Here is a 23,903-nt window from a genome sequence, read left to right on the forward strand (position 1 = left end):
TGAAAGTGCTTCAGGCACAGAGAATTCTGCAGGCGTTCGTTCCCGCGGGGGAGGGGGGATGGAGACAGTGAGAAGGCTCAAGTGCTAATGTGCTTTTATTAAAAAAATGTTCAAAAATTAAACAGCTACAAAGAACTACAAAAATGGCCGAGTGCCAATGTTTTTTTCACACTGAGCATGCGCCAACGCTCCAACGAGCACGCGCAGCGTTGCCGGCAGGAAAAAAAACAAATTTAAATAGTACCCGCTACCTCCCACTTACAAAATCGGCGCGAGTGTAGACTCCGCCCCCCTGGGCGCTGCGCCAGGCAGACAAGGAGCTGCAGGGCGCTCCACAATCGCGAGTTTTTTTTTAGGCGCCGTTTTAGGCGTGAAAAACGGGCGCCCAGCTCGGAGGGGCGCCCGTTTTTTATCCTGTGGAAACTTGGGCCCAATACCCCAGTTGAGGCCGAACTGGTGGTTTATAAAGATTCATCTTAACTTCTTTGTATAACCACCACTTATGTGTGATAGTAGAAAACCTTTGCCCAATGTTTACACAGAGTTGAAATCCATATCACTCCACTCTGTAGCATAGTAAGGAAGTGCATCCATTATAGTACATTCTCATAGGGCTTTGAATCTTTCTCTTTGGTCAGAACAGCATTCTGCTTTTTATTAAAGTCAGGTTATTTTTACGCAAATTATGCATTTGGAACAGCTGAATATTTATTTAAATCTTACAGAAAATTAGAATATTACTGCTGCATTTGCTTGGAGTTCTCCTGTTGTTTTCAAGGTTTTTTACTACATCTATTTAAATATATATTACTGAAACTGAGCACACCATTTTCTATCCCATATATAATCTAATATATATTATGTGCTGTGATAGTTCTTATAGCAGCATAACTTAAAAGCAACACTTTGCTGAGTGCTGTTGTGTTTTGCTACAATAGGGAGGATAATTATTGATGGAATAGACATTTCCAAACTGCCGCTAAGTACTTTACGATCCAGACTTTCCATCATTCTTCAAGACCCTGTGTTATTCAGCGGTTCAATACGGTGAGTATCGACCATCAGATCATTTGGACCTATTGTCAGTAATTCTGCAAAGGGCTTTACACAGGTTCTGTGTGAGTCAGCCCCTGATGCATGTCCTTCTGGGGCAGGTTACTTTGTGTACTAATCTGCATAACAGTTTATTCCTTCTGTCTTGACTTTGTTGGTAAAGGTGTAATTCTGGCCGGAGTGTCCCAAGTTCAATTTCTAATCTGATATGTCAGGGTGGCGTGGCATCTCTGGAGTAGGAGGCGAAAATCAATTGTGCTTTGCACTTTTGAATGAGAACAGGGTAGTGTTCAACTCTGATGTCTGAAAGAGTTTCTTTTTAGTCTTACTACTGTTGATAAAATCTGACAAATCTTATTTTTGTGTTGAATCACTGACGTTACGTTGGGATGGCATCAATCAACTAATACCTACCTCAGCCAATATTAGTCAGACTCAGCCATCAGTCAGTGTACAGGCCTGCATATTGTATTTGAAAGGGTTATACCAACACAAACCGGGATACAATATAAAAAGTGTCAACAGGGGCTAAGTGTGGGGAAGGAGTGTACCACCATTAACTGGTGAAGGGGAGGGGTGGAGTGGAGTGTCAACAAAAACTGGTGATGGGGGAAAAGGAGAGTGCAGCATAAACTGAGAGTGGGGGGAGGGGTGTGGGTAGCGGGGGGGTTGAACATGGACCTGGGGTTGGCTAGAAAGGAGAATGCCAGCTTCAACTGATGAGGTAATGGAAAGACTGTCAGGTTGAATTGAGGGAAAAAGAAGAAAGCACCACCAGGAACTGCAAGGGTTGGAGGGAGGGATCGTGCTTCTGTGAATTGAATAGAGATTTAAATGAGGTAAAGTGTCCCTGTGAACTAGGTACGGAGGGAATAACATGCCTCGGTGTACTGGGAAGTTGGGGGTGGGGAGAGGTGCTGTTGGAGACAGAAACGCCCCGATTGTCACTTGGAATGGGAATCAGGCAGGTAGGGGCCAAGATGGACAGCACACTATTCTGAGTTCATCAGCATGAGGCCCTGGCAAATTTTTACTCTCATTTGCATGGCCCTGATCAATTGCCCGCCGGTGGGGGGCAGCGAATTGAAACAGGCGACCAAACAGAACGTTGGGCGGGTACCGAAGGAACGGACCCTGGCACTCAAGTAAGTCGCACGGGGGGTGTTGTGGGAGGACATCACAATTGGGAAGGGGAGCCCTAAACTTTTCTTGTGGGACCCGAAGGAATGCTCCTCTAGTCCCAACTCTTCTTCCCGCTGAGTTCACCTGGTTGGAAAGCCACAAGTTTCCCCGCTCAGGTCACTGCTTGAAATAATACTCTGATGATGTCATCAAAGCCCAATCTGCATATTTAAAGGTGGACTCCAGCAATCCACTGGGTAAAGGCTCACGGGCACCCTCAACAGTATTAGGATCCAGCTACAGAAACTGATTTTCTGGCTGACCCGGTTTTTGCTCATTGGGATGATCTGGAAATAGCTCGGTCACGTTTTAGAATAAGAGGCTTTTCGTTCCGGGCCTGAGACAACAGTGGTAGATCTTGATAAGTCTGTCGACTTCTTTGCAGGAGAGGTTAACCTAGGCTTTTCTCTATTTCCGTTCATAGTACAGATCATTTCTAATATGTGGACAGAGAAACAGTAATTCTGCTGAGGAAGATGTGGTTCTGTTCACTTCTTCTGAACCTCACCGTCAATTAACCCATCCGAATCAAACACTAAATATCTTCAAATAGAATGATTGTTAGGTTTGCAGTGCATTCCTGCATTGGCATTTATTTGTAATTTCAAACTTTAAAGTGTTGTTTTTCAGCTCAAAGGTCTGCATATTAGTCTCTGTTAGCAAGGAAATAACAGATTTAACATCTGCTTATAGCATTGGAATTTGTCTTTATTTTATACCAAAGAATGGTACTTCAAATGTTGAAAAGTTCTTTCTTAAACGTAACTTTGGTTCCATAGTAATCCATGATTAAATGGATAGGAAATAACTTTATTAAGGTTCAAAATAACTTGTCTTAAAACAAGTTTAGGTTACAAACTTAGGTTACAAACTTCATCTTGCAGATGCCCAGCTTGTAGTCTAGATGAACCCGGTTCTCTGATTGTAATGTTAAATATTGATTGTTTGTAAACATTCAAACTGACATTTTCCCAGAGTAAGTGAACATCAATAAATGCTTGTTATATTCCATTGCAAACGCATTGAACAGCAAGTGTGGAACTGACAGGTTGGCAGATTGTTGACCAGTATTTTGTAACACAAGAATCAGGAGAACTTTTTGCAGGGTTGCATTCTGAACCGAGTTTCTTTTCATAGATTTAATTTGGATCCAGAGAAAAAATGCACAGACAGCGTGTTGTGGGAGTCCCTGGAGATCGCCCAGCTCAAACATGTGGTGAAAGCATTACCAGGAGGCTTAGGTAACGTAAGCAGTGAAATAACATGCAACCAAAGCACAGGGAAGCCACTAACAAAATTAGTGCTTTCATGATAGCTAATCCTCAATTATGTTTGAGAATAAGTGCATTCATTCTATATGCCCTTCTTTGTTTCTGTAGGGATATTGTTTGATCAACACATTTTTCATAATATGTTTCAATTCATTGTACACACAAACTTTCCAATAATGCATAAAATTGATTTTAAAATAAGGTTTACATGAAATAAAAACGTAAAGCAATTAATTTCAAAATAGCATGATTAAACCCGTCTACAAAGTTGAATTTTGTATGTCTGATTACCTTCGTCAATGTTTTTATTTTGTTTTATTCAGCCTCTCTCAAAACCTTGGCCTCTCAAACACATGGGCCGAGAAATTCGGGTCGTTTGCGCCTCCCATTACTAACGGGGCGCTACCAACTTTTCGCACGGGCGCAAGCGCCGTAAACAACTCCCGTCAAATTCTGCGTGGCGGTAACCCGTAGCACCCCGCTGCGCCAGCGATGACAAGGTCATCACCATGCCCAGCGGCTCGTTATCGCCACGGACCCTAAGTTGCGCTGGGCGATGACAGCGACAGCTTCAGGGGATGTGAGCCGAGCGGTAGGCTGCTCGCGGGACGATAGTTAAAGGGGAAGTGCAGTGCTTTGTGTAAAAAAAAAAGGCAATGTCTTTTTGCTGCGCCCCATTGGCACTTTGAACATGGGGTCCATGCTGCAATCTGGCAGCCCGGTACTCTGCTTGAGAGCCGGGCTCTTGGTACGGCAACCCCGCTTCCCAGTGGTCCAGGTAGGACCATTTTTATAATGTAGAGTTTGCAGCTTGGGCCCTTCCCTTTAATTAAAAGAGCCCCTTCTACGCGACAGCGTTCCGCGGCCCAGTGTATAGCGCTGCAGCCCCCTCCTGATGCATCCGCCCCACTAGCGCCCCAGAAAGGAAGCAGAGCATGTTATTTTGCGGGGCAGTAACCACAATTTTGCGCGAGAGGCAAGACTTCTGCATCTAGCGCAAAGCCTCGCGCCTCGCGGGTGTTACCGTCCCCAAACTGGGCACAACGGAATTTTTCCCCCATGATGTTTTGGCCTGGGCATTAAGTTTATATTTCGATGTACAGCTATCATGTTGTTAGCTTCAAGTCTAAGGAGTCTAAATTGTTCTGTGCCCCATTTGCTGGAGGTAACCGAGTCGGGGCGGGACCTCCATCTCCCGCCGCGGAAGTCCTGCCCCAGCCGGGAAATCCGGGTTACCGCCCCTCCCAGGCAGTGGAGTGCAATCTCGCGCACTCCACTTCCTGTTGGGCCGGTGTCCGGGGAGCTACATAGAAACATAGAAAATAGGTGCAGGAGTAGGCCATTCGGCCCTTCTAGCCTGCACCGCCATTCAATGAGTTCATGGCTGAGCATTCAACTTCAGTACCCCATTCCTGCTTTCTCGCCATACCCCTTGATCCCCCTAGTAGTAAGGACCTCATCTAACTCCTTTTTGAATATATTTAGTGAATTGGCCTCAACAACTTTCTGTGGTAGAGAATTCCACAGGTTCACCACTCTCTGGGTGAAGAAGTTCCTCCGCATCTCAGTCCTAAATGGCTTACCCCTTATCCTTAGACTGTGACCTCTGGTTCTGGACTTCCCCAACATTGGGAACATTCTTCCTGCATCTAACCTGTCTAACCCCGTCAGAATTTTAAATGTTTCTATGAGGTCCCCTCTCATTCTTCTGAACTCCAGTGAATACAAGCCCAGTTGATCCAGTCTTTCTTGATAGGTCAGTCCCGCCATCCCGGGAATCAGTCTGGTGAACCTTCGCTGCACTCCCTCAATAGCAAGAATGTCCTTCCTCAGGTTAGGAGACCAAAACTGTACACAATACTCCAGGTGTGGCCTCACCAATGCCCTGTACAACTGTAGCAACACCTCCCTGCCCCTGTACTCAAATCCCCTTGCTATGAAGGCCAACATGCCATTTGCTTTCTTAACCACCTGCATGCCAACCTTCAATGACTGATGTACCATGACACCCAGGTCTCTTTGCACCTCCCCTTTTCCTAATCTGTCACTACGTGGGCGGGATTGGCAGCGCTACGTGGCCTCTTTGCGTAGCGCTGAGGTGTTTCAACGCCCCTCCTCTTCCGTTAAAGGGGAGGGACGCTGCGAATTGTGCAGGTGCTTTGAAGCCCTTCACTGGGCCACCAGGGGCTGTGAGGTGCCATGGCCACAGCCCGGCACCGAGATGGATTGGCGGTCTGCACGATCACGACCCGGACCATGCGGCACTGATGGTGCACCGGCCGACCGGTGCATCGGCTGAAGAAATGAAATGGCAATGCAGCACACCCCTTTAACTTCCGCCCCCGGGAGGACGGCCGGTTCATGACCCGCGAGGTTGGCGCTGAAATCGCCCACGGCAGCCTTGCAGGACGCTGACCAATTTCCACTGCGAGTCAGAAAAGGGTCACTGCGGAGCACAAATGTGTCGCCACAGGGTTCAAGGGGGTCGGCACGCACGGTGATGACACCATCGGCGGAGGTGCGGCGGTCTGCGGCTACCGTGTTCATGCTTCCGTTAACTTCACTGAAGCCGGTAGTACCCCCCCCCCCCCCCCCCCCCACCCCGGGTGAAAACAGGATCATGCCCCATTAGCACCCCCCGGAGGCGCACAAATGGGGAATTTCTCCCCCTAAGTGTGTGAACAATTATCCACCTTTATCTGTGTTTTGAGGGAGGGACAGAGTGTATGTGAGGGAGAAACTGTGTTTATGAGAGAGAGGGCACCAAAGAGAATATGTGAGAGAAAAAAACAGCATGACAGAGCGAGACAGTGGGGTGAAATTAGCCTTGTCAGGTAGTGCAAAATGGGCAATAGTAAATTGTCAGCTTGTTTTACAGACTGCCTGATATTCTTTTCCATTGAAGTCAATGAAAATGTAAATTGGCTGGAGGGTAAAATGAGCTGTGAATTCACTATTGTCCATTTTGCGCTACCAGCCAAGACAAACGTCACCTCCATTGTCAAAGACTGAATCGGAGGTTAGAGCAGCAATTACAAATTTGGTTTTCAAAATCATTTCAAAACCAGCTGCAGCATGTTTTGACAAAAGAAAGCTATTTAAGTTTTTATTTTTAGTTCAGAGCGAGAGGTTGCAGAGTGAAAGCTTGGCAGTGTGCGAGGGGCAGGCCAAATGGTTACCGCACCTGTCTTTTTTTTAATTTATGAGAATTCAAAAATGACTGGCTCACGGAACGGATTTTTCAATGCAGTTATGTTATCTTTTGTTTATTTGTCTACTTTTAGTGGCTAAGGAAAAAAAAATATATATTTTTATGAACCAATCAAAAACACTTGCTTCACTGTCTCCGTGGAAGAAACATTACAAGCTTCTGTAATTCAAGGTGTACACCCCTCACATTTTCACTCCCAGGTACCCCACTTTGGAACAGCATAAACCAAGGTGCCTCTGCTTCCTCCTGATCCCAGATTTTCCACTCCCTCCCAGGCTGGGTTTCTAGACTCCTCCCCCTCCCCCACTTTCTTCCTCACTTCTATCACTTCCCAAATAGCCTCTCCTGTCCAATTGCAATACCTAGCTCCAACCTGGTACATGTTGGTGTGTATCCTAGCTTCCGAAATGGATAAAAACTGAGTACACAGATGAATGAACATCACTAATGATTAAGGCTGTTCAGAGGGAAATGGATAGATTCATGGCATTTGGTTTCCAAAACACTGGTAAAATTCCAGAATGCCATATAATAATGCAATTTGGTTTATTCAGTAACCCTTGATGATGATACATTTTGTTACATGGCATAACACCATGTTATAAGATGGCATATCCTCCGATTCACTAAGCCAAGAGTTCCACTAATCCGTTTAAAAGTTCTAAGAGTATCGGTTACATTTCAGGCATTACACTTCAAAATATCAAAAATAAATATAAAAAAACATTTATTCGGGAAGTGGCCACAAAGGAACTTGCCAGATTAGTAGGTAAACATTACATTAATGCTGCAAACTCCAAATTACCTGTGGTAAATACCATATAGAGATCAGCTTGTAGTTATAAAATATTACACCCCAAAATTTCAGTGCAGTAAAACTTCACAGGAAGCTTACAGCACAGCTGAGATGCAGGAGGAGAATTTTAACCACCAAAAACAGATGGGATTGAGTTGGGTGAGAATTAAAAATGTAAAAGGTCACAAAATTCAACCCAACCCACCTCAAACCCATTCATGTCTGGTTTTAATGGAGGCAGGACAGACGGGCGGGAGACCAAACCACACCCAGGAGGCAAGTTTAAATATTTAAATAATTTTAATGAGGCTGCGTGCATCAGTATTCTTCCCTGGCCCAGCTTTAATGCTGGCCGGCTGGGTTTCCCGCAGCTTAGGATCTCCTGGCAGATGAAGGGAGGCGAGGACTACTGTATCGAATAGGCAAGTGCTTTTTCAGCACTGCTACTGGGCCAGGAGGAGGCCCACTAAGCAAACCTGTAAACGTCCCCAGCCATCGGAGCCGCCACGCCCACCCTCTTTCCCCCCCCCCAAACGTGATCTGATGTCCTCCAGGCCTATGATCTCCTCCCACCCCCGCTCTCCATGTCCTCCACGGGCCTCCCGTAATCCTCTCCTCCCCTAACCTCTCTAGCCCCATCCGCGATCGTTTCCCGTCCTCCTGCGATCTTTTCCCCTCCTCCTGCAATCTTTCTGGGCCTCCCATTGAAGTCCCCCTCCCTCCCTCCTCTGCTCCCCGACTGCAGCCTAGTGGTGCAGGCTTCATCATCATCATCATCATCATAGGCAGTCCCTTGGAATCGAGGAAGACTTGCTTCCACTCTTAAAATGAGTCCTTAGGTGGCTGAACAGTCCAATAAGAGAGCCACAGTCCCTGTCACAGGTAAGGGAGGGTGGGACTGGTTTGCTGCATGCTCTTTCCGCTGCCTGCGCTTGATTTCTGCATGCTCTCGGCGATGAGGCCTACCTGCCCAACAGCCAGCCAGCCCCTCAATCAAGTTAGTTGCAGCCAGGAAACCAGGAAACAAAGTGTTGAGGAATAAGGGATGAAATATTTGTCAACAAGATGCATTATTTTAATTTTATTTAGTTTCTGAGGGGGAAATATTTATCTTAAATCATGTGGCTTCATTTGATTAGACCAGAAAGAGCTCTTGGGGCTGAAAATCCATAAGGAGGTCAGTGGAAAGGCTGCAAATTTTGCCGGGACACAGATATACTAGGTCCTGACCTTGTTGAGAACCAAGTATCTGCCTGGCTCAATCAAGGCCAGTGGCATAAGTGAGGGTGTGACTTCCAGACCAGGAGTTTACGCACCTTGGCCTGGCAGAGTACCTAGCACCCATTCTCCCCACCCAACCTCAGATCTTGACTAAAATCCTAGGTCACATTTTTCAGCCAATATTCTGTGGCAGGTTGCTGAGATGCATCTCTAGTGGTGCAAGTGTCTGCCTCCACTATTTAAATTAAATGACCTCCCCCTTGATCTCTCACACTTTGGCACGATCAACGCTGGAAGTCATCAGCAGGCACATTCTGACACTTGGGTCAGATTATCAGGCCCTTTGTATTTGGTCCATCAAAGTAATTTCAGTTCTGAAACATTAGACAAGACAGCAATAAATTGCAGTATATTAAACCGAAGAGTAGATAGGAACCTCTTGATCTCATTGGAGAAGCAGAGAGTCGGGATAAACGGGTCCTTTTCAGAATGGCAGGCAGTGACTCTTGGAGTGCCGCAGGGCTCAGTGCTGGGACCCTAGCTATTTACAATATACATCAATGATTTAGATGAAGGAATTGAGTGTAATATCTCCAAGTTTGCAGATGACACTAAGCTGGGTGGCGGTGTGAACTGTGAGGAGGATGCTAAGAGGCTGCAGGATGACTTGGACAGGTTAGGTGAGTGGGCAAATGCATGGCAGATAAAGTATAATGTGGATAAATGTGAGGTTATCCACTTTGGTGGCAAAAACATGAAGGCAGAATATTATCTGAATGGTGGCAGATTAGGAAAAGGGGAGGTGCAACGAGACCTGGGGGTGTCATGGTACATCAGTCATTAAAAGTTGGCATGCAGGTACAGCAGGTGGTGAAGAAGGCAAATGGCATGTTGGCCTTCATGGCTAGGGGATTTGAGTATAGGAGCAGGGAGGTCTTACTGCAGTTGTACGGGGCCTTACCTGGAATATTGTGTTCAGTTTTGGTCTCCTAATCTGAGGAAGGATGTTCTTTCTATTGAGGGAGTGCAGCGAAGGTTCACCAGACTGGTTCCCGGGATGGCAGGAATGACATATGAGGAAAGACTGGATCGACTAGGCCTGTATTCACTGGAGTTTAGAAGAATGAGAGGAGATCTCATAGAAACGTATAAAATTCTGACGGGACTGGACAGGTTAGATGCAGGAAGAATGTTTCCGATGTTGGGGAAGTCCAGAACCGGGGTCACAGTCTAAGGATAAGGGGTAAGCCATTTAGGACCGAGATGAGGAGAAACTTCTTCACTCAGAGAGTTGTTAACCTGTGGAATTCTCTACCGCAGAGAGTTGTTGATGCCAGTTCGTTAGATATTTTCAGGAGGGAGTTAGTTACAGCCCTTACGGCTAAAGGGATCAAGGGGTATGGAGAGAAAGCAGGAAAGGGGTATCGAGGTGAATGATCAGCCATGATCTTATTGAATGGTGGTGCAGGCTCGAAGGGCCGAATGGCCTACTCCTGCACCTATTTTTTATGTTTCTATTGTAAGGAATATGAAAGCTTACATATCAAAGTTTAGGTTAAGGTTACCTGTTACCAATGATCATCATGGTTCGTAATTTATATTTTTCACCTTTGAATGGTAGATGCTACAGTTACTGAAGGAGGAGAGAATTTTAGCTTGGGTCAGCGTCAACTGTTTTGCTTGGCGAGAGCATTTGTACGCAAGAGTAGCGTGCTGATCATGGATGAAGCCACAGCCTCGATAGACATGGCAACAGTAAGTACCAAAACCCAGTTTTCACTTATGAATTACTCACCTGTGTGACATCACCCCAGGAATCTATTAAATTATTTTAGGAATTGTAATGTAAAGCTATTTTAGGCCTGGAAATTCCAAACAGTTCTCCCAGTCTCCCACCATAACTTGGGAGATTAGCAATACTCCCAGCCAAACGGTGCAAAGAGGCTAGTTAGTTTAACATCTGTGGTAGGAAAATGTTGTCTCATTAACTAAGGATGAAATTACCATGTATCTCGTTAAATGTAGCCAGTACATGTTTCAAAAGGGACGTTTGTTTTTCACAAACCTTATAGAATTGTTGAGGTCGTAACAGACATGGTAGATGGGACAATTGCAATTGATGATGTGTGTATGGACTTTAGGAGTGCCTTTGACAAGATATCACATGCGCGATTATTAGAGAAGATTAAAGGGTATGGAATTAATGGGAGAATAGCAAACTAGATTTTTTTAATTGTTTGGAGTGAAAAGGGCAGAGTAGGAGTTAAGGGCAGTTTTCCAGTGATTGGAATTGGTAATGGTGTCCCACAGGGTTCACTGTCTACATCGATTATTTTGATGTGGGTCTAGAGAGAATGGTGTTGAAATGTGTAGATTACAAAAATTGAGGTATAGTTAATTGTTTTGATGACCAATGGAGGCTGCAAAAGGTTAAAATGGGGGAGTGAACCAAAAAGTGACAGATGGAATTCAATGTCAGTGTGAGGTGATATATTTTGGTAAAAGAAATAAAAGTAGAAATTAAACTTAATGGAAATATGCTCAGTACTGTGGAAGAGCACAGGTTCACAGGTCATTAAAGGCAACACCTAGGCTTCATAAGGCTATGGAAAAAAACTCATAAAATTCTAGGTTTTATATCAAGAGATACAGAATATAATAGCCAAAAGATAATGATGAGCCTATATAAAACCTTAAGAGTACTGTGTACAGTTTTGGGCTCCACACTATGGGAAGGATATTGAGGCTTTAGAAGGGATACAACATAGATTCATTAGGGTGTGGTCAATGTTGTCTGCATGTTGGATTCCAGCAACTTAGTGATGAAGCATAACTTGCAAAGACAATTGTCCTCCGATATTTCCAGGTAGATGAGCATGGGTCACTGTACATAGCAGCATGGAAAGGGAGAGGTGCATACAGTTCACCTCCGGCACAAATGAATCTGCTTCACATCACTCCCTTAATCATCTTCTTCCACCTCCAAAAACTTAACCACAGAGGAATATCCATTGCAATTCCTATATTCAGAATTTAGATTGTAGTAATCCAAAAGACAGCTTTAAGTATTCACATACTGGAAGGCCATAATGTTACTGATCTTTATCACCCATTTTATGTAGGTGAGCTGAGCACACAGTGAGAAGATTAATTCCATGATTACTTATTTTATTGCATTACCATGAAATTTAAAGGACACACTCACACATCTTTTCTGAATTTCCGAATACCAATTTCACCCCCAATGTAACCAACATTAAGATGCAGAATTAATGTAGAAGTAAATGCTAATTAGTATAATTGGCATGGACAGATGAGGGAGTAGGGTAAACTCCTGTACCAGACTGGAAATGGAGAGATTGTCGTATGAAGAATCTTAACAGTCCGCACCATAACCTGAGACTGAATTTCCTTTTTATTCCTCACTTGTCCCAAAAGCACCTCTGCAGCTGTTTCAGAAAATTGGGAGCGCATGGATATCATGATACATGCTGCCACAGTAATACACTCTCCATTGAATCCCTTTGAAAAGTACATTTCCCCATTAAGTATTGCAGGCTATCTTTAAGTGTTGCTGGTTAGCTTTAAATGGTGGGAAGCCTGCTGGATTTCACACCATCCCAAAGGACAAGCCATCTATACAAAGCCATTTAGTGCTAGCAGCTCATCTTTTATATTTAAATGGAGTCCAACCACGAAAACTGATCATGTCTCCCATCGACTGGGCAGAACGAATGCCCCACCCACGCAATATACATACATGAAAAATCACCCCCTATGCATGTACCTCCCCACTGATGCTCTATGGTAGACAGCCCAGGAAGATATTAAAAAACCTGGACACATCTGATATAGTATTATTTCTGTGAAGAAAATGGGTGAGAAAATGATTCATTGTTGGGGATTGAGTTCATTTTTGTGCCCTGTATTGTATTATTTACCATGTGCATCAAGCTGAGTTTTGGGCTGTATTTTTCACTACAAATATAACATCGGAGGAAAGTGGTTTCCCTTTACATCAATGCCAATACGTTGTGGTATAAATCTGGAGTCAAACCTTGACCTAAAGCAAAGTGAGCTATCCTTCTCCAGAGGATCTTTCTTAGCTTAGACTGGAGTGAGGTTGGGTATAAAGACAGCCATAGAAAGCAAGGATGTAATAGCAGTTACCAGTTGGATAATGTAATGCACAGTAAAAAATATAAAACTATAATGAAGGGCAGAGGGGTGCTATAGTTATTGGTATGTAGAATTTGTTGGAAAAGGAACTAATATTGATTGTTATTCGTATCATAGGAAAATATTTTACAGAAAGTTGTGATGACAGCGTTTGCAGATCGGACAGTTGTGACGATCGCTGTAAGTATTACCTGTTTTATTGGTTTTACATTCCGCTAAGACTTTGGTCACAGGGTTTCAGGTTCTTGGGTGTCATTGATTGTAGATGAAGCAGGCGTTTGAAGGACTGTATTTTCAATAGGAAAGTATTTTCAGGGAATTGCAGTTGCACAGGACATTGAATTGTTCAATGTTTTGCACACTGATTTGAATAGAATTTTTAAAAATTCATTCTTGGGATGTGGGCATCAATGACAAGGCTGACATATTTTGCCCGTTTGTAGTTGCCATGAGAAGGTGTGGGGAGCCACATTCTTGAACCGTTGATAGTAGTTTAACACAATTGCCACTTCAGAAGGCAATTAAGAGTCAACCACACTGGAGTCACATATAGGCCAGACCTGGTAAGGACAGTAGTGAATCAATTGGGTTAATCTGAGAGCTTCATGGTCACTTGTACTGAGTTTTTTTTAATAAACTGAATTCAAATTCTCAAATTGCCATGGGGTACGATTTGAACTCAACTTCTATGGATTATTCATCCAGGCCTCTAGTTTACTAGTATCAATACACTACCATATCCAGTGCATTGAGGTAGGCAGTCAGGTACAATAATGGGGCTGAGAGAAGTGTTGAATTTGTGACAGTTCAAACAGAGAAGGGGATTTACCCACTACCTTCCTGTCCCAATCTTGTCAAGTGCAATTTTAAATTGCAGTCAGAATCAGGGGAAGTCATAATGGGGAACAAAGAAATGGTGGACCAATTGACAAGTACTTTGGTTCGGTATTCACTGAGGAGGACACAAACAACCTTCCGGATATAAAAGGGGTCAGAGGGTCTAGTAAGGAGGAGGAACTGAGGGAAATCCTTATTAGTCGGGAAATTGTGTTGAGGAAGTTGATGGGATTGAAGACCGATAAATCCCCAGGGCCTGATGGACTGCATACCAGAGTACTTAAGGAGGTGGCCTTGGAAATAGCGGATGCATTGACAGTCATTTTCCAACATTCCATAGACTCTGGATCAGTTCCTATGGAATGGAGGGTAGCCAATGTAACCCCACTTTTTAAAAAAGGAGGGAGAGAGAAAACAGGGAATTATAGACCGGTCAGCCTGACATCGGTAGTGGGTAAAATGATGGAATCAATTATTAAGGATGTCATAGAAGCGCATTTGGAAAGAGGTGACATGATAGGTCCAAGTCAGCATGGATTTGTGAAAGGGAAATCATGCTTGACAAATCTTCTGGAATTTTTTAAGGATGTTTCCAGTAGAGTGGACAAGGGAGAACCAGTTGATGTGGTGTATTTGGACTTTCAGAAGGCTTTCGACAAGTACCCACACAAGAGATCAATGTGCAAAGTTAAAGCACATGGGATTGGGGTAGTGTGCTGACATGGATTGAGAATTGGTTGTCAGACAGGAAGCAAAGAGTAGGAGTAAATGGGTACTTTTCAGAATGGCAGGCAGTGACTAGTGGGGTACCGCAAGGTTCTGTGCTGGGGCCCCAACTGTTTACACTGTACATTAATGATTTAGACGAGGGGATTAAATGTAGTATCTCCAAATTTGCGGATGACACTAAGTTGGGTGGCAGTGTGAGCTGCGAGGAGGATGCTATGAGGCTGCAGAGTGACGGCAAGGACACCCGCCCAAGCCAACGTGGTCCTCTTTAAATATGCAGATCAGGCTCCAATTACATAATTGGGGCTCGATCTGCTATCTTAACCCAAGGCTTGAGCCCGGGAGCAGTGTTGGCTTTCCCGCCAGGCAAGACCTGCCAGCAACAGCAGCTCCAGCCAGAAGAGGCCCAGTAAGGCAAGTTTTTAAAATATTTTTACAAGTTTCCTTGTGGGCCAGGAATGCTCCTGCAGGCCCCACAAGAAAACCATGGACCTCTATTGCCATGGACGCCTATCCAACCGGCATTCCCCTACTTATCTTGTGGCAGGGACCATTCCCCTGGGTCCCCAGTGGCGGCCTCATGCCACTCAATTTAACGTCCTGGCACCAGTTTCCCCATCAACTTCCCAGCCCTTTTGATCAGGAAGTTGGCAAGTGGCATGTTAATGAGGCTAGGCCATTAAATCAGCTGAGCCTGCCTGCTGCCGTTTCCAGATGGGCACACTGCTCGCCTTGCCATGTTCTCACCTGGGCATTCAAAATTGAGCCCCATGTGTATGAGATTTTAGTCTCCTAAAGCAGCACAGTAGAAGAGAATAGTGGAATGGTTTGGGCAAGGTGGGTAGGGATGATTTGTAACTGATGTGATGCAAACTTTAGAGAAAGGGAAGTTTAGAAAGAGAAAAACTAAGGCAGAATCATCTGATTGCTGAGAATGTAATATCAATCTGGCAGGAGTGGAAGTCAAATTGTTTGGGGGAGGGGGCGAGCAGGGAGATTCTTCATGAGAACGGTGGATTGGAGTTTGGAACTTTATTTAGAAGGGGTTGAAGATTTGATAATGCTGCAATATATGCTGATGGCGTTTCATTGGACGGAGAAAGATGCAATTAGGAGATGGATTACAAGAGGCAGGTCTGGCATAAAGATTGGAAGATTTGGAAATACTGCAATAATGTAACTGAACAGCAGAACAGGCACGAGAGGTTGAATGGCTTACTCCTGTTCCTATGTCCCTGTGTGACAGAAATGTTTGAATAATTAGAGATATTTTTTGACTTGTAAAGGTAACTTAGTTGAAATGGAGTTTGATGATTGTAAAAGGAAAATCAGTGATGAATGTAATAAATGGGATAAATTAAATTTGGAATGGTACACAACTCTGAGGCCGAAATTACCCTTTTCCTTAAGGCTTGTTAACACCAGAAATTGACGGCCACACTGGAGAGTGCAATGGCCACCGACTTTTTGTGTTAATGGCCGCCATTATCAAAATTCCGCTCCTGCGGTATCTCGATGGTGACCCACTCCGCTTCTGCCAATCCGTCCTAATTGCGTCATCACAGTGCGCATCGCTGATATTCCCCCTCAACGGCGCAATTCCGAGAAAATCTTCCGCCAGCTGGACAGTGTCAAAACCTGCTTTGTTCCGATGGTGCACTGAGGCTGTGGCCTTCTGAAATGGCGGTGCGTTTTCCATTAAAGGGGAGGATACACTGGCACTGGCGCTGCTGCCGTGGTTTTTTTGGTCGGCCGACTGCCATGTCGAGCCGACAATTATGCCTCCCAGGTTTGGCCGGGCTGCCAACAGGCAGTCTGGCACCCCCTCTTCAGTGTCACACTACCGGCCCTGCCGAAACCCTCCCTGGTAGCCCAGTGGACCGAAGTTTAAGAATCGTGCAGGCTCTCCCCTTTAAGTGAAGGGGAGAGTCGTGGTGACGCGACGCCATAATGACGTCATCAGTGCTACGCTGATGATTGACAGCGCCGGCCGCTCTGCACCCCACAAACTTCCGCCCCTCTAGAGTGCTCATTACCGCGTATCCGCCCCAATATGAGCAGCTTCCGGTCCACCTGAAAAAAAAAGCCAAAGAATAGAATTTCGCTCAAGAGGCGACCTCAACCACCGCGGCAGTAAAAACAGTAGAAACTGGGTGCTTGCGCCCCGTTTCCAACGGTGGGCAATTTAGACCCGTGACTTGGTATTTTACGATGGTGAGTGGGACAGGGCAGTTCAAAGCAAATGGCAACAATATATTGTGAACTATTAAGGCAGTGGATATTACGGAAACTTTATGACTTGGCTCACCTCAGGATTGTGTGAACCTGGGTGAAAGATTTATTTACCTTTTTTTTGTAGCACCGAGTTTCACTAATTCTGGAAGCGGATCAGATTATAGTTCTGTCAGAGGGCACAGTAGCAGAAAACGATTCTGCATCCAATTTACTGAACAGGAACAGCATATTTTCCTATTTAGTGAAGTCCAATAAGTAGAGACGGTCGCAAAGATGGCCTGCTGGGTTTGTATGGGAATGGCGTGTTATCCCTCACACATAGAGGAATATTCTGCTTTCACACTAACACAGGCTGTGTTTTATTTTTCAGCGTGTGTGGCTAACCAAGTTTCATACTTTTCAAAGGTACCTTGATTTGCAATGCACCATGCTCATGTGCGTTTCTGTTTTCCAGCATCGGGTGCATACCATTTTAAATGCAGACTTGGTGATTGTGATGAAAAGAGGAATTATCCTGGAATACGACACTCCCAGCATACTCTTGGAACAAAGGGATGGAATCTTTGCCTCTTTTGTGCGGGCAGATAAATGATACATAGCAATAGTTGCATTCTGGAGTTGCTTTTGTAATTTCATTTGATCTGTAAATAAAATTGGCACATTTCTTATGGTTGTGTTGAAGTGGGCTAAGTTGTTCACCGCCACATCAAAATGTTAAAAGTCACACCATTACTTCAGAGTTGATGGCCTAGTCAACATACTTTGTACAATTTAATACAAAGGGATTAGTACAACAATTCACACCTAAACTCTACATTAACACAAAACCATTTCAAACAAAAAAAACATTCAACATTACTGTCACTTAAAAGACCTCCATAATGTTCCAAATCCACATTCTTCTAATGTATACCTAATGCACATAATTGACATTTAACACACCATATAAATGCACACAACTATAATTCCCAATTCAGATCAGCAAAAGAAAACTTTTACAAATTCTACAATATATACTCTGAAAACATTCCATCTCACAATACATCAGAAACACATCCCAAATAAACATTCATTCCATTCTAACATTCCACAGAAATCTAAAAACCTCTCAAATACATAAACTAATTACATATACAGTCACAAAACAGTTTTAATCTGTTCTCCCTGTTCAGAATTACATAGCACTTAGCACTGTTAGCTACTTATATACAAACAAGGTCTTGGTAACAAATAATCTTCACTTCATCTATGATGCATTTCCACACAGCAATAAATAATATATTTCTGATACGTTCTTCAGAAACACCTGTAGTTCCACCTGATCTCCAGCTCTGAAACCAGCTAATTTCGCTGTTGGTGCCATTCGTTATGCTACTCAGGCAGAATACACAAAACAAACACAAATTTCCACCATTGTTACCGGAAAAAAGGCAAACTAAATATTTTTCACAATTCATAAAACAAGTCAACATTTACCCCATTACACAGTAACCCCCCACCATACACAAACACGAAATGCATTATCATACCTAAATTAAATATATGGTAAAACTACTCCAGCAGGTATACTCTACTCAGCTAGTTGCTGTACTATCACAGTACTAATGGGAACAAATGGGACACTGCCTAGCTGGAACAGGTATTGGAATAGTAAATGTAGTTGACAGGGAGACCGGCAATGGGCACTCGCCCTCCCACACTTAAAATTCCACTCGAGCACAAAGCATAGGGTCCGAACCAAGAGCATATTTCATTCTAATTCTTGGTTTAAACTGCAAATTTAAACATGAGTAACACGCGGAACAACAGATTTAGGCGCGCACATAATCAACTTCCCAGCAGTGCATTTAATAATCATTTGTTTGAGGAACCGAGGGGTATTATTTGACATTCAGGACGCCAGCGCTTGAAAATGAAGCGATGAAAACCGTCAGGTGGAAATAGTTTCCTGCGCTGACAACAGATGATCTGAATTTCCTGAAGAGAAAAAACGTTGCAGATATTGAACCGGCTGTTTCGGGCTCATCTGAGATAGTTTGCGGTGACTCATCTCCAAACACCAATACCACGCAAGATCATCGGATGGTACGACGCAAGATCATCGGATGGTACCATGCAAGATCATCGGATGCAAGTCAAAGACCTGAAGATAGTTATCTTTCTCTGGGTGAAGAAAATTCGGCCAATGAAATGTATTTAAATCAATGATGGGTGTGTGGGAGTGGGGAGGGGTATCTTGTCCTCTCCGATAGTAATCGGTGGCTTAAGAAATGTAAAGATCCATATGGAAATTAAGACCTAAAAAAGTCCACAGCCAAATCTCAGAGGTAGCTCAAGGGAGTGCACAGCAACCTATTCAATCATTTTGGCGTTTAGCAATGTACTACTAAATTCCACTGTTGCCCAGTGCTGTTCATATTTTAGTTAACTATTCACTCAGCACTCTCTGGGCCGCTCACCACCAGCACCCAGACATCGAGCATTCAGAGCATACTATCGTATTGCACACAGCAGGCGAAAGACTATCCGGCGATAGATTTGATGGGGAGGTGGGCCTCCCATCTGTTCCCATCTGATACATTTCGGGTGAACTCATCATAATCCTGCGCCACAAATACCTATCGATCGGGTCAACAAGACAAGTTCAAAAGTTAGGTTTAATCTGTTTCTTTGACAGCTGCAACAACCCAACATCCCCACTGCAACTGTGCACCACTACAGGCAGCGATCACAGCAAGTAGCCAGGGCTCTATTTGAAGCTGAGAATGAGGGACATGTTTGCCAATGAACTACTCGGTTCGCAAATGTCCGACTTGTTCAGTCGAGTGGTCCGCGGTTAGGATATCTCAGTTGGCTTGGGTTACAGAGAATGCCAGCGCACCCCATACCTCATCATCATAGGCAGTCTCTCAAAACGAGGATGACTTGCTTCCACGCCGAAAAGGGATGAGTTCACAGGTGTTTCAATGAAGGACCTAATATTCCAGATCGCGAACTACATCCTGAAGGGTGGAAGATGCCTCTGCATGGATTTTTTTTTAACGTGATGACTGTTGCACACCAGCCACCACATGGGCTTGACAGAGCTTGGTCCAGTGGCAAGGATTAACCAAGACAACTGGAGACCAGCTCTGCTGCACGGACCTAGTGCACACACATATCGCAGTGTGGGCTGGCCCGTGCTGCCCCTGGGCCCTCGCCTCTTCTGGACCCCGAATTCACGCCTCTCCTGGGTCCCGGTCACATCCCTCTACGAACTTGCGCCATACCTACAATGTGAGTGAGTGCCTATTGTGGCTACATTTCCACCGCCACACTTCAACTACTTGCCAAATAGCAGTCAGGGATCCCACAACCCAACCGCACAAAGAATTTCCTTCAAAGGAAGTTCACAAATAAAAACAGCAAATTATTCATTTGGCAAGAGTAATTTCTCTTCGAAATCTACAGTGGTCTGCAAATACTGCCCTTTACAAAACTCTTAACTGGTGATCTGATTGGATTAAGGGATAGTTTAATTGAGCTGTTTAAGATGATTAACGGATGTGATAGGGGTAGATGGAAACAATTTCCTCTGTAGGAGACTTTAGAACAAGGGAGCATAACCTTAACACTAGAGGTTTGTCATTCAGGAGTGAAGTCAGGATGCACTTCCTCACACAAAGGGTAGTGAAAAACTGGAACTCTTCCTCAAAAAGCTGTTGAGGCTAGGTCAAGATTCTGAAGGGGATTGACGGGGTAAATGCTGAGAGGTTGTTTCCCCTGGCAGGAATGTCCAGAACGAAAGGACATAGTCTCCGGATAAGGGGTCGGCCATTTAAGACAGAAATGAGGAGGAATTTCTTCATTCAGAGGGTTGTGTATCTTTGGAATTCTCTGCCCCAGAGGGCTGTAGATGCTGAGTCTCTGAATATATTCAAGGCTGAGATAGAGATTTTTGGAGTCTAAGGGAATCAAGGGATATGGAGATCGGGCAGGAAAGTGGAGTTGAGGTCAATGATCAGCCATGATCTTATTGAATGGCGAGGCAGGCTCGAGGGGCTGCATGGCCTACTCCAGCTCCTTTTTCTTATGTTCTTATGTCAATTGAAAATTTCAAACTGAGGTTGATATATTTCTGTTCAGCAAGAGTATTAAGCATTATGGAACTAAAGTGGTAAATGGAGTTAAGATACATGATCTAATTGAATGATGGAACAGGCTCAAGGGGCTGAATGGGCTATTCCTGGTCCTATATTTTAACACGTTACTGTATTCAGGACACCAGCCATTTACAATATCACATCAAAATACTGTAATGCCATTTGAAGGTGATGAGATGAATGGCAATTCTGAGTCCCAAGAATCAGCAGACTGAATTATGAGGAAAGACTCCAGGAAACTTTGGGTTATCTGCCTTGAAAAGAGACTCTCAAGGGAGGTATAGACCATAAAAATATGAAATGCTAAATCCAAAGCATTACCTCACCATAAATTACACAGAGGGTACGGCGGGTATTTTTTTTTTAAAAGAAGGCAGGCATTAGCTCCTTCCTGCCTTTTAAAGATTTACATTTTTAACTGTATCCAGGCATATACACAGCTCTCTCCTATTACGGTTCCAGCAAGGCAGAAGGCGGCTATGTGAACATGGTTCTGCCTGGCTGGAACCCGAACCAGTCCGAGATAAATGCACCCTCAGATTGTAAAAGTATCATAGTGGTCTTAGGTCACTATGGGCCTCATTATGTCACCAGCCTATATGCACATTCAAGTACTAACTGCCAGCACTAAATAATTTCAAGACAAAAACTAATCATCCAAAAATCCCACTGCAAACTTAAATCATAGAATCATAGATATTTACTGCACGGAAGGAGGCCATTTTGGCCCATTGTGTTCGCGCCAGCCGACAAAGAGCTATCCAGCCTAAACCCACTTTCCAGCTCTTGGTCCTTAGCCCTGTAGATTACGTCACTTCAAGTGCACATAGAAACATAAGGAGGCCATTTCAGCCCATCGTGTCAGCGCCAGCTGACAAAGAGCCACACAACCCTTGGTCAGCAGCCCTGAAGGTTACATATAAACCTATGAACAATGGCGGACAGGTAAAGAGCATCCAGCCCAACCAGTCTGCCCCACACAACTGTGACACAACTCATAACATTATACACTCTATCCCCACCGGAGCCATGCGATCACCCGGGAGAGGCAAAAACCAGATAAAAGCCCAGGCCAATTTGGGGAAAATAAAAATCTGGGAAAATTCTTCTCCGACCCATCCAGGTGATCAAAACTAGTCCAGGAGATCACTCTGGTTCTATTCGATTCCCAGCAGTACTTACCATCGTATCTGTGACAGCCAACAAGAGGTTATCCAGTCTAATCCCAGTTACCAGCTCAAGGTCCGTAACTCTGCAGGCTACGGCACTTCAAGTGCCCATCCAAGCCCCTTTTAAATGTGGTGAGGATTTCTGCCTGAATTCCAGATCCCCACAACCCTCTGCGTGAAGAAACTTCCCCTCAAATCACTTCTGAACCTTCCACCAACCACCTTAAAACTGTGCCACCACATAACTGACCCCTCCACCTAGGAAAATAGTCCCTTGCTATCCACTATATCCAGGCACCTCAAAGTGTTATACACCTCAATTAGGTCTCCTTTCAGCCTCCTCTGTTCCAAAGAGACCAAACCCAGCCTATCCAATCCGTCCTCATAGTTAAGATTCTCCATTCCAGGCAGGATCGTCATAAATCTCCCCTACACCCTCTCCGTAGCAATCATATCCTTCCTATAATATGGCGACCAGAGCTGCATGCAATGTTCCAGCTGTGGCCTAACCAGAGTATTGTATAATTTAAGCATAACTTACTTGCTTTTGTATTCTATGCCTTGGCCAATAAAGGTAAGCATTCCATATGCCTTCTTAACCATCTTATCCACCTGGCCTGCTACTTTCAGGGATCTGTGGACAAGCACTCCAAGGTCCCTTTGTTCATCTACACTTCTAAGTGGCCTACCATTTAATGTGTACACCCTTTCCTTATTAGTCCTCCCCAAGTGCATTACCTCACACTTCTCTGAATTAAATTCCATTTGCCACTGTTCTGCCCATCTGACCAGTAGATTGATATCCTCCTACTGTCCATGATTTTCCTCTTCATCAACCACACAGACAATTTTAGTGTCATTTGCAAACTTCTTAATCATACCCCCTATATTCAAATCTAGATCATTGATGTATACCACAAAAAGCAAGGGACCTTGCACTGAGCCCTGCCCAACCCCACTGGAAACATCCTTCCAGTCACAAAAACACCCATCAACCATTACCCTTTGCTTCCTACCTCTGAGCCAATTTTGGATCCAATTTGCCATTTTGCCCTGGATCCCATGGGCTTTTACCTTCGTGACCTGTCTGCCATGTGGGACCTTATCAAAAAGCTTTGCTAAAGTCCATATACACTACATCGTACGCACTACCCTCATCGACCCTCCTGGTTACCTCCTCGAAAAATTCAATCAGGTTAGTCAAACACAATCTTCCCTTAACAAATCCATGTTGACTGTCCCTATTTAATCCTTGCCTTTCTAAATATAGATTTATCCTGTCTTTCAGGAGTTTTTCCAATAATTTTCCCACCACTGAGGTTAACAGGTCTGTAATTACTTGGCCTATCCCTTTCTCCCTTCTTAAACAAGGGTACCACATTAGCAGTCCTCCAGTCTTCCGGCACCATGCCCAGATCCAAAGAGGACTGCAAAATGATGGTCAAGGCCGCGGCTATTTCCTCTTTTACTTCACTCAACAGCCTGGGATGCATTTCATCCGGGCCTGGGGACTTACCCACTTTCAAAGCTGTTATGCCCCTTAATAACTCCTCTCTCACATCCAGAATTTCACACTCCTCCTTGATAGCAGTATCTGCACTACTCCTATCCTTTGTGAAAACAGATGCAAAGTATTCATTCAAAACCATATCAACATATTCCACCTCCACACAGAGATTATCTTCATGGTCTCTAATAGGCCCTGCCCTTTCTTTAGTTATCCTCTTGCTTTTTAATATATTTATAAATCATCTTTGGGTTTTCCTTAGTTTTACTTGCCAAGAATGTTTCATGCTCTCTCTTAGCATTCCTAATATCCTTTTTAATTTTACCTCTAAACTTTCTATATTCCTCTAGAGATTCTACAGTATGTAGCCG

General features: G+C 44.2%; 1 protein-coding gene across 6 annotated transcripts in view; it reads left to right on the forward strand.

The window, feature by feature from the left end:
* The window catches only part of abcc8 (ATP-binding cassette, sub-family C (CFTR/MRP), member 8), a 349,595-nt gene extending 332,213 nt beyond the window's left edge, over nt 1–17,382 (forward strand). For 4 of the 6 annotated variants that reach the window (XM_070899873.1, XM_070899876.1, XM_070899877.1 and 1 more), the window contains 5 exons: nt 939–1,047; nt 3,373–3,476; nt 10,356–10,489; nt 13,031–13,093; nt 17,169–17,382. In XM_070899873.1, coding sequence (XP_070755974.1) covers nt 939–1,047; nt 3,373–3,476; nt 10,356–10,489; nt 13,031–13,093; nt 17,169–17,306 — 548 coding nt within the window. In that variant the 3' untranslated portion in view covers nt 17,307–17,382. Of the gene's footprint in view, nt 1–938; nt 1,048–3,372; nt 3,477–10,355; nt 10,490–13,030; nt 13,094–16,838; nt 17,004–17,168 lie in introns of all 6 variants that reach the window. The other 2 variants (XM_070899875.1, XM_070899874.1) reach the window with 2 other exon arrangements.
* The last annotated feature ends 6,521 nt before the right edge of the window (nt 17,383–23,903 follow it).

The sequence above is a fragment of the Pristiophorus japonicus genome, chromosome 14 (assembly GCF_044704955.1).
Source record: "Pristiophorus japonicus isolate sPriJap1 chromosome 14, sPriJap1.hap1, whole genome shotgun sequence".
NCBI classification, from domain to species: Eukaryota; Metazoa; Chordata; class Chondrichthyes; family Pristiophoridae; genus Pristiophorus; species Pristiophorus japonicus.